The sequence below is a fragment of the Festucalex cinctus genome, chromosome 14, assembly GCF_051991245.1.
Source record: "Festucalex cinctus isolate MCC-2025b chromosome 14, RoL_Fcin_1.0, whole genome shotgun sequence".
In the NCBI taxonomy this organism is placed as follows: domain Eukaryota; kingdom Metazoa; phylum Chordata; class Actinopteri; order Syngnathiformes; family Syngnathidae; genus Festucalex; species Festucalex cinctus.
Genome location: NC_135424.1, coordinates 2,779,058 through 2,793,303, shown reverse-complemented (window position 1 = coordinate 2,793,303; position 14,246 = coordinate 2,779,058). Strand labels below are relative to the sequence as shown.

The window sequence follows — 14,246 nt, the reverse complement described above, 5'->3', positions numbered from 1 at the left end:
ACGCGTAAATAATGACCGACCGACCAACAGGTTTTTGTGTAATCAGTTCACGGACACGTAATAAATAGCGTACTTGTCATTTTTAAATATGCGTAATGCCGACGTTTTCTTTAAAGAACATACCTCGTTATCGTTATCGTTATGATCGTGGTCATCTACTTCCGTGTTTGTGGACGTCACAAACCACGCCCGAATTATCTCACAGCAACCATATCAATAAGTAAATCTTTTTTTTTTTTTAGGAAAAATATAGACTATGTAAATATTTAACCTTTTCCCCTGCAGTAGTACTTTGATCCGTGTGCCAAAATAAGGTACCCAAATTATCTTTTTAATAGACTTGCGAGAGGAAGCAAGAACTGTGAGTGCTCATAAACTTTTGTACAATAATCAACTTGATATGTTGGCTAACCATCCTTCTGTGCATTGCATAAAAGAAGCACGCCCAACGTCTTCAAAACATATTTTATTGGCACAATGCATACAAAAGAATTGAATAGAAATAAAATACATAGAAGTGTAGGAAAACAGACATAACGGTCTCTATGCAAAGTGAGTGCCAGTTGCATCGCGTCTGCACCCTGTATTGCATTCACTGACACAAAATCGACACCCCCAAAAAAATAAAAATAAAAAATAAACAATAATAACAATCTTTACCTGCTACTGGAACTATTTTCAGTTGTCTCCTGAACAACATTCAAGTGATTCTCAAAGCCTACGTGTGATTGCACGTACACGGTTACAACATACATAACTTACAGATCTACACCCAGGTGCATATAAAAGTCACTAGTAGATTGGACGTCAACTAGTGCTAATACAAAAGCATATCAAACAACACACAAATCTGCACAGTGCTCATATGTGTGCATTCGCAGATACAAACACACACAACATATATAAACAGGCTGGCGATGGGCCGGAACCTCCGAAGTCACAATTTGACATATTTCATGTTTTTTTTTGTTTTTTCCCCCCAAAAATCGATGCTTTTGGTCAGTCCTCACATGTGCATCAAATTATTGACCAATCTAAAGTGTTGATAATGGCTTGTTCTCTTTGATGATGCAATGTTAATGGTTGAAAAAAAAAGAACATGCTGTTTTTGAGGTCTCCAGAAAAGTGCTGATTTTGGAGATACGAGGTTTTGGCCCGACGCCAGCGATACGCATGATAAAGGACCAGCCTGGTCAAAAATAATTATGCCACAAAGAGATGAAAGAATGGAAAAAAAACCCCCATCAGATTTTACATGTCTTTGATCCTGACACTCCAGTGTAGTAAAAAGTTCTACAACCAGAAAAATATACATTGAGAAATGAATGCTTTATGTGTCAATCAATACTGAGCGTTATTACTGTATATTTTTGGCACAGTGCTTGTCTTGGAGCTCAATGGATTGTGCAAGTGTAGCTCACGTTGTGATATTCAGTTTAAAAAAAGAAAGTTGAAAAGGAAATATTTACAAAGCAAGACGTGTTTTTGTGTGTGTGTGTATTGTTCAAACAGGCATTTTACGTGTTGACTGACAGGCATGAACTAGCAAAGACGCTTTTGTAATGTACAAGGTGTAATTGGGATGTACATACAAAAACACTTGTTGCTTAAGTTACGATTATTAAAAGAAGCTCAGTCTTCCTAATTCATGAAGTTTTGTTTGTGCATTTTCAGTGGTTTCAAGTTTCAGCGCACGGCCGTTTGTTTGTGATTTGGACCACCTCGTAAAATGAGGCTATAAAGTAAGACCTTCCTTCAGCTGATGTGCAATGCGTGTTTGGCGTGAACCTGAGAAATGCAGGTGTGTTTTTTTTTTTGGGGGGGGAGTCCTGTATTTCCTCTGGCAAATGTTTTGGTGCGTAGAAAACCTGGCAGCAGTTAACCGTGCTTGTACTCAAGAGGTGCTTCGGGTACAGTTTGAGTGTTGGCATGTTCACCCCATGTGCTCGTATTCACGCTACAGAGGCCACTTTGTCGCAGTTGTTGGTGTACTGGATGTCCGGCCTGTCGTTGTCGGACGCGGGTTTCCTGGTCCAGCAAGGCAGCGTGAGCAGGGAGAGAACCAGCGCCCCCAGCAACACGAAGCCCCCGCTGAAGTAGAACGCCAGGTCGTAAGACTGCGTCCAGTCGAAGAACCAGCCTAAAAAGGTGATGAGACACAAACAGCGGGTCAGTCCAGGAAAATGTAACCAAGTAATTATGTGGTCTACGTCTGAGGTAGTTTGAGGTGACTTTGAAAAAAACAGGTCCAGTTCTTAGATAGTTCAGTCACAACCTAAGAACAGCTTCACTTCATGCAGTGGCTGAACTGCCTAAGAACTAGATCTGCTTAGTTCTGTAAACTTCAGCAAAGCGAATCTAGTTTCTGGGTAATCAGGTCACCTGCAGTCAGCAGATCGAGTTCTTGGGCAGTTCTGCCACTGCATGAAGTGGATCTGTTCTTAGGTTGTCCTCTCTTTGGCAGTTCTGTCATTTTGTGAGAAGTGGGTCTACTTAGGTAGTTCTGTCCCTTGTCACAGTCAAAGTGCAGTTTCAGTTGTTCTGTCATTGTGCAAAGCAAACCCAGTTCTGAGGTTGTTCTTTCACTTTGCAAAGATGGTCTAGATGAGTTCTTTAGTACATAGTTCTTTTAATGTTGACCCAAAGCGGGCCCATATATTATGTAGATCTGTCGCTCTGAGGAAGCTGGGCTCGGTTCTTAGGTCGTTTTGTTTCTGGTCAAAGTAGACCTTGGACTAGTAGTTCGGTCGCAATCAAAGTGGGTGCAGTTCTTTGGTAGTGTGAAGCGGGTTTCGTTCATAGATTGTTTAGCTGTCACTTTGCAGGAAGCAGGTAGTTAGGTAGTTCTGTCAGATTCTGTAAGGCGAATGTAGTTCTTAGGTAGTGTGTAAAGGGGACCAGTTCTTGGGTCGTTTTGTTACACGCCAAAAGGACTTTGGGCAAAGCGGCCCAGTTCTTTGGTAGTTGGGACACTTCACACAAAGCACCTCATTTCTTGGGTAATTCTGTCACTGCGTGAATCAGGTCTAATTCTTTGGTAGTTTTATCACTTTCCCCGAAGTGAACCCAGGTCTTAGGTGGTTTTCACTCTGCTTCGCGTTCTCCTACTTACCAACAACAGGCGGTCCCAGCATGATCCCAAATCCGCCAAAGAACATGACGATCCCGTGGGCCTGCGTAAGTCTGTCCAAGCCGACAATCTTGGTGGTAATGTACGACGTGATGGACCAGTTTCCCGAGAAGAAGCCCAGGACGGCGGAGAGGATCTGCAGTCCCAAGTAGCTCTTCGTGACGGGGATGAGCAAGAGCGCGACGCCTCCGGCAAACATGGTGAAGGCGTACATGTAGATGCTGTTGATCCACCGGATGTCCACCAGGATCCCGAGCACCAGTTTGCCCACGCAGGTGGCGATGGCGCCGATGGAGACCAGAGGAATGACGCTGACCTCTTCGATGAGTCCCTGGCTCTGCGCCACGTCCTCGATTAAGAGCACGGGCGGGAACGCTCCCAGGCTGAACAGGAAGACGCCGATGCAGAAGGCCACCATGGCTTGGTCCTGCAGGATCTCGTACATGGCGCTCATGTACTTGGCGTAGGCCTGCCTCTTTTTCTTGACCACTTTCATGATGCCCAGCCGAGCCAGGAAGCTGCCCCTCTTCTTCTCCACCTGAATGCCGTCGATGGTGATGAGAAGCTCCTTCACCAGACTTTTCTCTTGAGCCGCCGAACCCGGCGCCGTCTTCAGCTCGTCCAGCTGCGGCTTCTCGAAGAGCTGCTCCTCCGTGCTGCGCTCCAGGGCCGCCTTCTGTTTGAGGTAGTAGCCCGGCATGTTGAGCGGCCTCATGAAGCCGGCGCAGGCCATGAGGTTTAGCGCCAGCGCGCCGATGATCAGCAGGCAGCCGTCCAGGCCGTACAGCACGATCAGCTCGTTCTGAGCCGTGGCGTAGATGAAGGCTCCGACGCTGGTGCCTGGACGAGAGACATCCGCAATTTAAGTTGAGTACAAGATGCATAGCTCGGAATTGTCCAGACACTCAAACTCGTCTTATTTGAGCTTACCGGAGAAAGTGATTTGGATAGTAAAGTTAACCATGACTGTTGAGTTTTTTTTTAGGTTGTTGGTGTTATTGTTTAGCTGTAGCCTAGCCTAGCAAAGCTTGGGCGAGTGGTGAGGGTACCCCTTGGACTAGTTGCCAGCCCATCTCAGTTTACATGTAAACAATCAACCATTCATTCCTATCAACAACTTAACTCATTCACTCCCAGCCATTTTCAGAGAAGCAGTCCCGTTCGCTCCCGGTTGTTTTACTGGATTTTGACTGATTTTGCAAGGCCCACAGAATATTATGTTCAATTGCTATAAAAGCATGGAACCTATCAAAAGAAAGATTAAAGTCTCTTCTTTCATCAGGAAAAAAAAAGTATGTTTATATCTGTTTCCGCTTTGCAGCAATTAGCATTAGAAGAGAGCTAAGTTTCATCAGTTTTCACAAATCTTTGATTGATCTCCTTTGCTCTGCTGCCACCTGCTGGCCGTTTGTGTAATAACTACCATTTCTGCAACCGTTCTTTGCAGTTGAGAGGCTGCATAAAGGCCTTCTGTATGCTCTAGCATTAAAAAAAAAACCAAAAAAAAAACAACAACCTTAAAATACGTCTTTGGGACACTTAGAACATTGAAAAAAAACGTATTTATACGTTATTTGGAGTCAATGAGTTAATGATCGGTTTTGTAATTGACCACATGTGGATGTATATTTATAAAACGACGGTTATATAAGTGTGGATCCTTTAGAGGTACTAATTTGCTTCAGAAATCTTCAGGAATCTTGTGCCCATCCACCTCCACCTCATTCCACAAGATCAGCCGGTTGTATAACCATGACGAACGAACACTAAAAGTAAATATTGCGATGGCTCAGCAGCTTCCATAACATCCTGCGTTTGTTGGGTGTGGATGTGGACTTTATACAGGAAGTGGACCGAGCTCAGGTGGCGTCACCCATCGAACGATTATCGGCTATTTTGAAGCCGCGGGTGCGGCCGCTTTGGCGGCCGTCCACGTTTTTTGGCTGTTTGGCCTGTGCAAAGTGACCACATTTTTAGAGATAACTGATACACAGACCATAATAAACAGCAACGTGTAAAAGGAAACTTCAGCAGGCAAATGTTTGCTTGCGGTCTGAAGTGAAGGAAAATAACGATCGTTTTCTTCCGACTCCTGCGCATTTTTGCAAACCTTTCAAAAATCAGCACTTGCAGTTGGCACTGCCAGCCAAACCTGCCCGCTTGTTTCTGGCAAATGGCCTCCCAAAACCTCCCGTGCTGCACTGCAGATGTTTACCGGCTCCGTTTTCCCCGGTTGCCAAGCAGTGGCGCATAAATGAAAAGCAGCAAAGCATGACAAAGGAGACTTTAGAGCAGCAGCAGGAGGGAAGGAGGCGGCGGTACCTGTGGTGACGATGCCGAGGGCAAGGCCGCGTCGCTTGTCAAAATACTGACAGGTGATTGTCAAGGTGGCTGCGTAGACCAGACCGCAACCCAGACCTACGCGAGGAAGAGACAAGAAGGCGGGGAGAGGAATATTTTATTCGTAAGAAGAATGTTAATCGCAAACTGGACTTTTGCAATTTGTGTGAAGGTTGAAATGCTGAATGACAAAATACGGAAATGTGGTATGCTATAGAATTAAATGGCTTTTTTTTTTTTTTTAAATGTGTCATTCGGAATGAATGAGGAATTTTTTGTGGTTCATGGAAATTCTGGCATGTGGAAAATCATTCTCAAGGTGAACTGAATGAGCTGTTATCACGCTGTGAAAACGTTATCATTCACGTCATCCTTGAAAACGTTTTATTTCATCAGATTTCATCTTTCATTGGAATTTGATGCACGGGCAGCCCATTGAAGAGATACAATGCTGCCATCTGGTGGCCATAGTTAGTGTTTTTTGATTCCACAACCCATTGACCAGGCGGCGCTGCACTTAGATGTTGCACTGCCCATTGATTTAAAAAAAAATAAAAAAATAAAAAACATAGTTGATGTCATGTAACGTTTATGGCGGCATACATTGTGATTTTATTCATCGTGATTAAACGTTTTTGGCAGTCAAAGAGCTAATTGTAAAGGTTGTAACCGTGCACGAGGGTACAATGCTTGTTCGTGTCACACGATATGCCGCATTGCCATGTGCAATCCATACGCGCACACGCACAACGCAAACGGCGATCTGAGAATACGCCGCACGTGCATGAGGCGGCATCTCTATAAATAAACGAGTGTCTTGAAATATGCACGGCGTCCACTCATGGCCGCAGCTTCCTGCTTTCTGCAGCATTACGTACGCTTCATTTCGTAGGAGATAACAGGTGGCAAAGGGTAATAAAAGGTCAGACGGGGACCTGACTATAAAGCCATTAGTTCCTTTTCAGTCCCTGATGTTATGTCAAACAAACGCCGCTTTTATCACGACGCTCATATTCATTAGCTGTAATCAGCTCCTGTGTTACATCATCGCTGCTGTTTTCCAATCCTGATCCCAACGTGTTCATATTGGCGTGCATTTCATTGCAAACGCGATAAGAAGCTTAGGCCAACTCAGATGACCGCCTTGACATCAAAGGCATTCATTCCCGGCGCTCGCTCGCTCGCTCGCTCGCTCTTACCCACGACGATGCCGTAGGAGAAAATGAGGAACTGGACGTTGGGCGCGAAGGCACTGAGCATCAGGCCGCCGGCCACCATGACGCCGCTGAAGACGGTGACGGGCCGAGCGCCAAAGTTGTCCACGCAGGCGCTGCACACGGGGCCTATACGAAGGACGACGGGGGAGAAATTGATGCTGTTTAATTAGGAAGGCGAATGGAACCTTTAAGAAGTGCTGACAAAATGGAAAGAAAAAAAGAAAAAGCCTCGTGGGGCAAAAAGATCTTGGCATCATTTACACAGTCACAAGGACGCAGAACCTGACCAGGCTCTCTTTCCCTTTATTAAATGTACAATAAAATGTTTTTTTTCTAAGTTTTCATACTCCTGTGAATATTAAAAAATATGGCTGCAACTTTTAGTCATTGATGCAGTAATTGCATAATAATTCATAAAATTAAAGATGTGCTGTACTGTAAAAAAAACAAAAACAAAAACGAATGTGGTATGGTTTTGTGTCGAGCTCATTTTTTTTCTGCCACTAGATGGCATAATTGCATCTGTACGACGGTGACAGCTCAGTGCAATTTTTTTCTTTTCATCTTCTCATCTTTAACGTGAAGTCACTTGTGAAATTTTGCACATATTTGCATTATTAAATTTATTACTGGTAAATTTTGTCGTGGACGCGTCTGCTACGTTACCCCAAGTAAGGGGCAGCCATTAATTCCGTGTCCCCCCCCCCCCACAAAAAAAAAAACATACTGAGAAAAAAAGAAAAAAAGTCAATGAAGCAGAAAAATATTCCAAAAATACCCCAAAGGGAAAAAAAAAAAAAAAAAGTCAGACAAACGAGATTTTTTTTCAAGTGAATGCAACATGCTTCCATACTTTTAGAATTAGTTTTATTTTAGTTTTTTTTTTTTTAGTATTTATCAAGTTCAAGATGAAAAAAGATCACCAAAGGTATTTTTTTTCTTTTATAAGTGTTTTTTTCACTTCTCAATCCTAATGATAGTCGTGAAGTTTTTTTTTTTTAAATATATTTTTGCCACCTATGAAGCAAAATAAGGCAACCAAAGTACCAAAGTAAACTCGTACATTTCTTACAGTGCCAATAAAAACGGAACGTTTTGATCTCTTTGTCGTTTGTTTTTTGTGGTCCACGTGCGTGCTACTCACTCGCAATGAGGCCCACTCCGGCCACCAGGGAGCCCACCCAGGCCGTCATGCCTTTGCCCTCCTGGAAGGCGTGCAGCCACTCGGGGTAGAGGACGCCCACCGACTGCGGCGAGCCGTAAGCCAGCAGCTGGGCCAGGAAGGAGGCCACCACGATGGCCCATCCCCAGCCGCCGTCCAGCGCTTTGGAGGGAGAAGCCATGTCGGCGAGGTCGCTGCTGCCCGCCCGGGATCCTGTGTGGGGCGGGGAGGGGGTGACAAATCAATTAGCAGTCATCTTTTGCAAAGCGTATAACTCTGGGGCTGCCTCCTGGATGTGTCTGAGGACGCAGTCAGTGCACTTTTGGTTCTTATAACCACACCTTGGAGGAGGGGAAAGTTGAAAGGAGAAAAAAAAAAAAAAAAAAAAGTCGGCTCGCTGCTGTGCGTGCATCTTCATCTTGACTCAGAACAAATGACTCAATCGCAATTCCCAAACACATTTTCATGTGGCACATTCTCAAAATGTCCTCCTTAAATGTTGCAACATTCTTCAACGCATTCCAGAAAACTGCATTCTGTAAAGTCTATAGCAAGGTGACCTCTTGCAAGGGTTCGCCTTCCAAAACAGGCTTTTAAGGCAAATATTGGGGTTTGGTGGAATATTTAGGAGTTTAAAGTAAGGTGCCAAAACAAGATGAGGGTTTCATCAGAGGGTTCGAGAGCTTCAAGTTTGGGTTTTACATTGAAATGAGCAAGACCCGATACCAGGGATCGTTACTGAGACAATAACAGCCTTATTTTAAGGTATCGAGTACTCGTGGAGGCTGCCAATGCCAGCTATTAATACTTAACTCATTTGTATGTATAAATACGTTCTATTTTAGATATTACCATGCTCCCAAAGACGTATTGATACGTTTTTTTTTGTTTTTTGCTTGAGCATACAGAAGGCTTTTGTTGCAGCCTCAGAACTAAAGAGAACGCTTGAAGCAATGGTAGTTATTACAAATAACAGCCAGCAGGTGGCAACAGAGTATAAAAGATCAACCAGGGCCATGTTGCAACAAGCTCTTTTCCCCATTGTTTTAAACAATTTGTGAATAATAATGAAACTTTGCTCTATTCTAATGCTAATTGCTGCAAAACAGAAACAGAAATATACTTTTTTTTCCTGATGAAAGAAGAGACTGTTTGTTTTTATAGCTTCCATGTTTTTATAGCAATAGAACATAATATTCTGTGGGCCTTGCAAAATCAGTCAAAATCCAGCAAAACAGCCAGGAGCAAAGGTGGTTACTTCAGTGAAAATGGTGGCGAGTGAATGAGTTAAGTTAAAAAAAAAAAAAAAAAAAAAATCGACCTCAAGTCCTCCTTGCCAGTAGTTGGCGCTATAGTGCAGTGACTCAACTGCATCAGAAAGAGAAGTCTTTGTTTTGCATCATTGTGTGAAATAGAATTTTCTTTGAAGGTTTGGGTTTCAAAATAGCCTTACAAGCCAGGGTTAGAGTTTTAAAGTAAAGTTTAGTGCTCAGGTGACAAATTAAGGTTTCTACCTTACAAGAGGATGTGTAGTTAGGGTTTCAAATCATGTTTTCAAGACAGCTTTAGGGTTAAGATTTCAAAATGAGGGCTTTTGTGTAAGAGGGTTAGGGTTTCAATCAAGTATTGTTGGTTTAAAGGAGGGTGTCCAGCCAGAATTTGTGTTTCGAGTCAGGGTTTCTATAGCCTGGGATAGGGTTTGCAGTTTGAGTTTGAAATCTGAATTTTGAAGCTAGTATATGTTTGGCGGTTGTAACAACGTTTGAAATGTACATTTCATGTTTGGACTTGGTAGTCACACCATCCTGATATCCTTCTGTCTTATTTCCTTTCACACATCCTTGCTTATATTTTCTTGCTTCCTTCATTGCGACTTTCCTTCCTTCACTATCAAATGATCTCCCTTCGTGGCATGCTGTTTGGGAGCAAGCGTAAGTGAGGAAAAACAAAACAACAAACAAACCACTGCAGCAACATTCCGGCTCGCTTTGTTTACAACGCAATGACAACAGTGCAGATTCTCTTGTCATATGTCAACGGTTAGTCCAGACGCACGTCAAGACGACGGCGAGCCCCCAGAACGTTCATAAAAACCGGCCTCATTTCAACAGCTGTTTTGATTTGGCGTAAAGAATCCCTGCGGCACTCACCTCAACTCAACTCAACAACAGCAGCAGCAGCAGCAGCTGATGCTGATGCGCGCTCCTCCGCGACAACTTTCCATGGAGGATGTAATGGAGGTGCCCGGATGATGGAACGAAGACAGGCGCTTTTGTAGAGGGAGAAAAATAAACACAACTCGGCGTTCCGTCGGTGACGTCGGGTAGAGGAGGTGTCGACTAGACAGACGCCGAGCATCAGCGCACTGCGCCTCCTCCTCCTCCCTTCTTCTTCTTCTTCTGGTTTCCTGGCCGCTTTGTGGCCGGCGAGCAAACCGGTTCGAAGCTGTTCTCGCCGGCCAGCAGGAGCGCGACTACCCGTAAGCACACGGATGCTCTTTACGAGCCACAAAAAAAAAAAAAAAAAAAAAAAAAACAGCCACACGACACACCTTTTATAAACCATTACATATTATTTACCTCGTGATAAAAAAAATATGTAAAAAAACAAAACAAAAAAAAACGCCACACAGCACACCTTTTATAAATCATTACATATTATTTACCTCGTGATAAAAAACGTTAAAAAAAAAAGAAAAAAAAAAGCCACACGACACACCTTTTATAAATCATTATATATTAATATTTACCTCATAGAGGTGATCAAAAATGAGAGGACAAAAACTATTGGTAATATTTGGTCATTTAGTGGACGATTACCTCCATCAAACTCTTGACACAGCTAACAATATAGCAACAATATAGCATCTACACTTATACACAAAACTTTGTACAGTTTTGTTGCCAGTAGACATTATAATGGCTGTGCGATGAGTTATGTTGAGGGCGCGGTAAATGTTACACCGTGACAAATTGTGGCAAAATATCTTTTCTCATACAAGGGTGTACACACTTTGCCAGTGGTTTACATAATTTGTTTATTTTATGGGGATGTACATTTTACTCTGATTCACAAACTGTACCCTGTTATTGCTTAGAGTTAAAAAAAAAAAAAAAAAATCAGCATTCTCACTTAGTGGTGTTCTCACTTTTTGTTGCTAGCAGCTTTGATACAAACGTCTGTCTGTCCGTTGAGTCACTTTGAGGTCATTTTACAGTGTCTGTTATACAAGTTGTAGTTAACAGTTTCCTTGCCAAGTCCGTTTTTTTCTCCATAGGCCATAATGAATAAAGCAGCTTTATCGTCTTTATGATCTATCTTGAGATGAGATCCAATCTTGATACTTGAGGTGGTTGACTGTGATGGGGGAATTTGTTTGGGATGATGCCGGTTATTGTTATATTCTCACTATCTTTATACGATAATATTTTTCCATCCCTTTCTGTGAGGTCTTTCTAACCTTACTGCGGTTATGAAGAACGTCGGAAGAGCAGAAGCGTTTTGATGTTTTGTTGATGATTGACCTCGTCAGGTTCCCGCACATCCCACGCCTCCTCCTCCTCACCATGCACATGCTCCCTAACTGGTTAGAACTGGTCTAAGGCAACATGTCACTTTAATGCCAGCGTGTGAGCACTACGCAAATACCTCTCGCTGCTGTCACTTTTCCTGGCAGGAGTGGGAATAGTGGGCCTTAATTCTTTTCTGGAAAACAGAGCAGAAGCAGAAAAAGGTTCTGCGGAATTTTATCTCCAAGTGCGGGCCTTTGTTGGCTTTCTTTCATCAGGTTGAGTTCCCTCCTTAAGCGATTTGTGACCTTTGTGGCAAAGCGTCGAGTCACATGGCAGGCAGCGGTCGTAAATTCTTTTCAACCGCTCCGCAACGTCCATCGTTTGAAAGGTTACAGTAAGCCGAGGGCATAAACCCACTTTACACGCCTAACTTTTGTTGAAACGAGCCTGTGGTTTTGTTACTTAAAAGTTCGACATGATGTTTGTGTGTTAATTGAATTTTCACTCATTGAGGCAGCACTTGCGCTGCGATTGGCTGGCAACCAGTTGAGGGTGTATCCCGCCCGACTGCCCATAGCCAGCTGAGATAGGCTCCAGCACCCCCCACGACCCTTGTGAGGAGCAAGCAGTTCAAAAAATGGACGGATGAGGCAGCACTTCATACATTTGGTAGACTGATAATAAAATGGTTGGATACAACCATACTTTTCCCAAAAGTAGAGTACAGTAATCCCATGCTACATTATGGCTTGTTTAATTATTAGTACTACTATTATTATTATTATTATTTTTGTAAGTGGTATTACAGTAGAACCCTGCTATTCAAATGGGATCAGGACGAGGCTGGCCTGCAAATAAAAACTTGTGGATAATTGACAGCCATTATAAATGCACTGGTGGAATTATCTATTATTTATTTATGTATTGTACCTGAGACATTTTTGAAAAAAAAAAAAAAATGCAGATGTACCAAGTATGTCATCGATTTGATTTTTTTTGTTGTTGTTGTAATTTAAGGTTAAATTTTTGGAGCATATTTCAGTAGATCACTGATCTACAAAATCCAAAATCAAAATCCTTTTATTTTCAAAATAATCACTTTTCAGGAGACCCCCACCCCCACAAAAAAAATACAATTAAATTAAATAAAAACTGCAAGATTGTTCATCCGCAAACATTGCATTGTTTAAAAAAAGAAAATAGCACACACAGATTTGTGAAGACAAAAAAAATATCAAAAAATAATACAAAAAAAAAAAAAAAAAAAAAAAACTTTGACAGTTAACGTTTAGGAACTACGTCCTGATTTTTTTTAGGTCTATTATGCACACTTGGTCTTCCCGTAGTTTAATGTCAGTCATTATGACGCTACTTGGAGAGACACGTCATTTTTTTAGGTGGTACATTCGTGTAAAAAGCTTGAGAATCAGGCTACATTAAGCCAGCAGACTTATGGTTGTCGCGTGTAACTGTTTTGCTTGAGAGAAATCTTCAAGTGGGAGACGCAATAAAGAGTTGAAAACCTTCTGATGACTTTTTCACTGTTTACCAAAGTGCTGCCGATTATGACACGAGTGGAGTTTGTTTGAAGTGACAAAGCCAATAATTGCGAGTCTGATACTTCGACTTCAAAATGTTTTCTCAAATCGTGTGACATAATTGCACAACTATGATACATTAAAAAAAAAAAAAAAAAAAGCTTATTGTTTGACTTGCATTTGCGGCAAAATCTAAGTGCACATACGTCAGCGCTCTCCTGCTGAGCTTCACCATCTTCTCTCTTTTCTGCAGTGACACAGGAGAAGCCGCAACCTGCTGTTCTCTCCCATAGGGGGCGTCAGACCAGGGAGACCCCTTCCTGCTCGTCACTGGAACAAAAACACAGATCACACGCTCAAGTAGAGGAAAAACACAGAAAGAGAAGACGAGGAGACTCGTGTGTGTTACGAAAAGACAATAGTTACCTTGAAGAGGTTTCGTAGCAGCCAATTGAAGAACATTAGGGAAAAAAAAAAGTTTTTGAGAGTCAAAACCAGTTTCTTGAAAGTGGAAAGCAAGACACTTAGCATCTTGATAAATGTAGCAGCACTGACCTACATTTATAAAAAGTATTATATTAAGTGTTAACTCTCTTCATTTATAGCGTTTTCTTTGGCTGGACTGTTTCTAGTACATGTAGATTTGTTTTTTTTGGTCCCGAATAGATTTCAGCCTGTGCTGCCATACATTTTCATCTAATCTGACCTAAACACAAAGACAAACAACTTGTAGATTAGTGCGCGTCTATCAGCTGCATGCGGGGCGCCGCGCAGTGATACGAACAGAAAAATAGTGCCCGGCGGTAATGGAGTCTGACTTGTTTTCAGGAGGGAGTTTTGTGATGCAGATGTATCACTCTTTTGAACACATTTTTTATTTTATTTTTTTTTAAAGAAGAAAAACGCTTTATTTAGGTGGCCCCAGCCAACTTGCCTAACTATTTTCCCCTCGTTCAACACCCGACCAGAACTCGTGATGGCACAGAACGCTGTCAGGGGTATAGAAAAGTACCTCATTACATACAACGTTGTAATGTGGATTTCTTTAAAAGGCACACAGATCAAATCCGATTCCACCATTTTGTGGCTAACAACAAATCCAATCTGCACAAGGCCGGGTTACAAAACCACCGGCCGAACCCTTCTTCATGAGGTTCGACTAGCGTTGCCGTTATACTGCAGTGAAAACCACACGAGATTGAGCTCACGTCGTGAGAAGTATCACAACAAAATGGTGCCTCAACTTTCACGGCGGGAACTCCATCATGATCTGATGATGAGAATTGAGAAGGAAACAGTTGTTGGGTTATCATGCACAACATCTCAATGACTTAAAAAAATAAAAAA

At 42.5% G+C, this 14,246-nt stretch overlaps 1 protein-coding gene across 2 annotated transcripts; it reads right to left on the bottom strand.

Moving 5' to 3' along the window:
- Positions 1-451: 451 nt before the first annotated feature.
- On the bottom strand, positions 452-14,163 carry LOC144000878 (monocarboxylate transporter 9-like). Of its 2 annotated transcripts, XM_077494622.1 has the most exons (7): positions 13,326-14,163; positions 13,106-13,229; positions 7,832-8,062; positions 6,670-6,813; positions 5,453-5,548; positions 3,113-3,970; positions 452-2,140 (listed from the first exon to the last, which is right to left on the bottom strand). In XM_077494622.1, the coding sequence occupies exons 3-7, from the start codon at positions 8,028-8,030 to the stop codon at positions 1,953-1,955; spliced, it is 1,485 nt and encodes a 494-aa protein (XP_077350748.1). In that variant the 5' UTR covers positions 8,031-8,062; positions 13,106-13,229; positions 13,326-14,163; the 3' UTR covers positions 452-1,952. The 2 variants fall into 2 exon arrangements, with proteins under 2 accessions (XP_077350748.1, XP_077350747.1); XM_077494621.1 differs by lacking the exons at positions 13,106-13,229; positions 13,326-14,163 and adding an exon at positions 10,000-10,331.
- Positions 14,164-14,246: the final 83 nt, after the last annotated feature.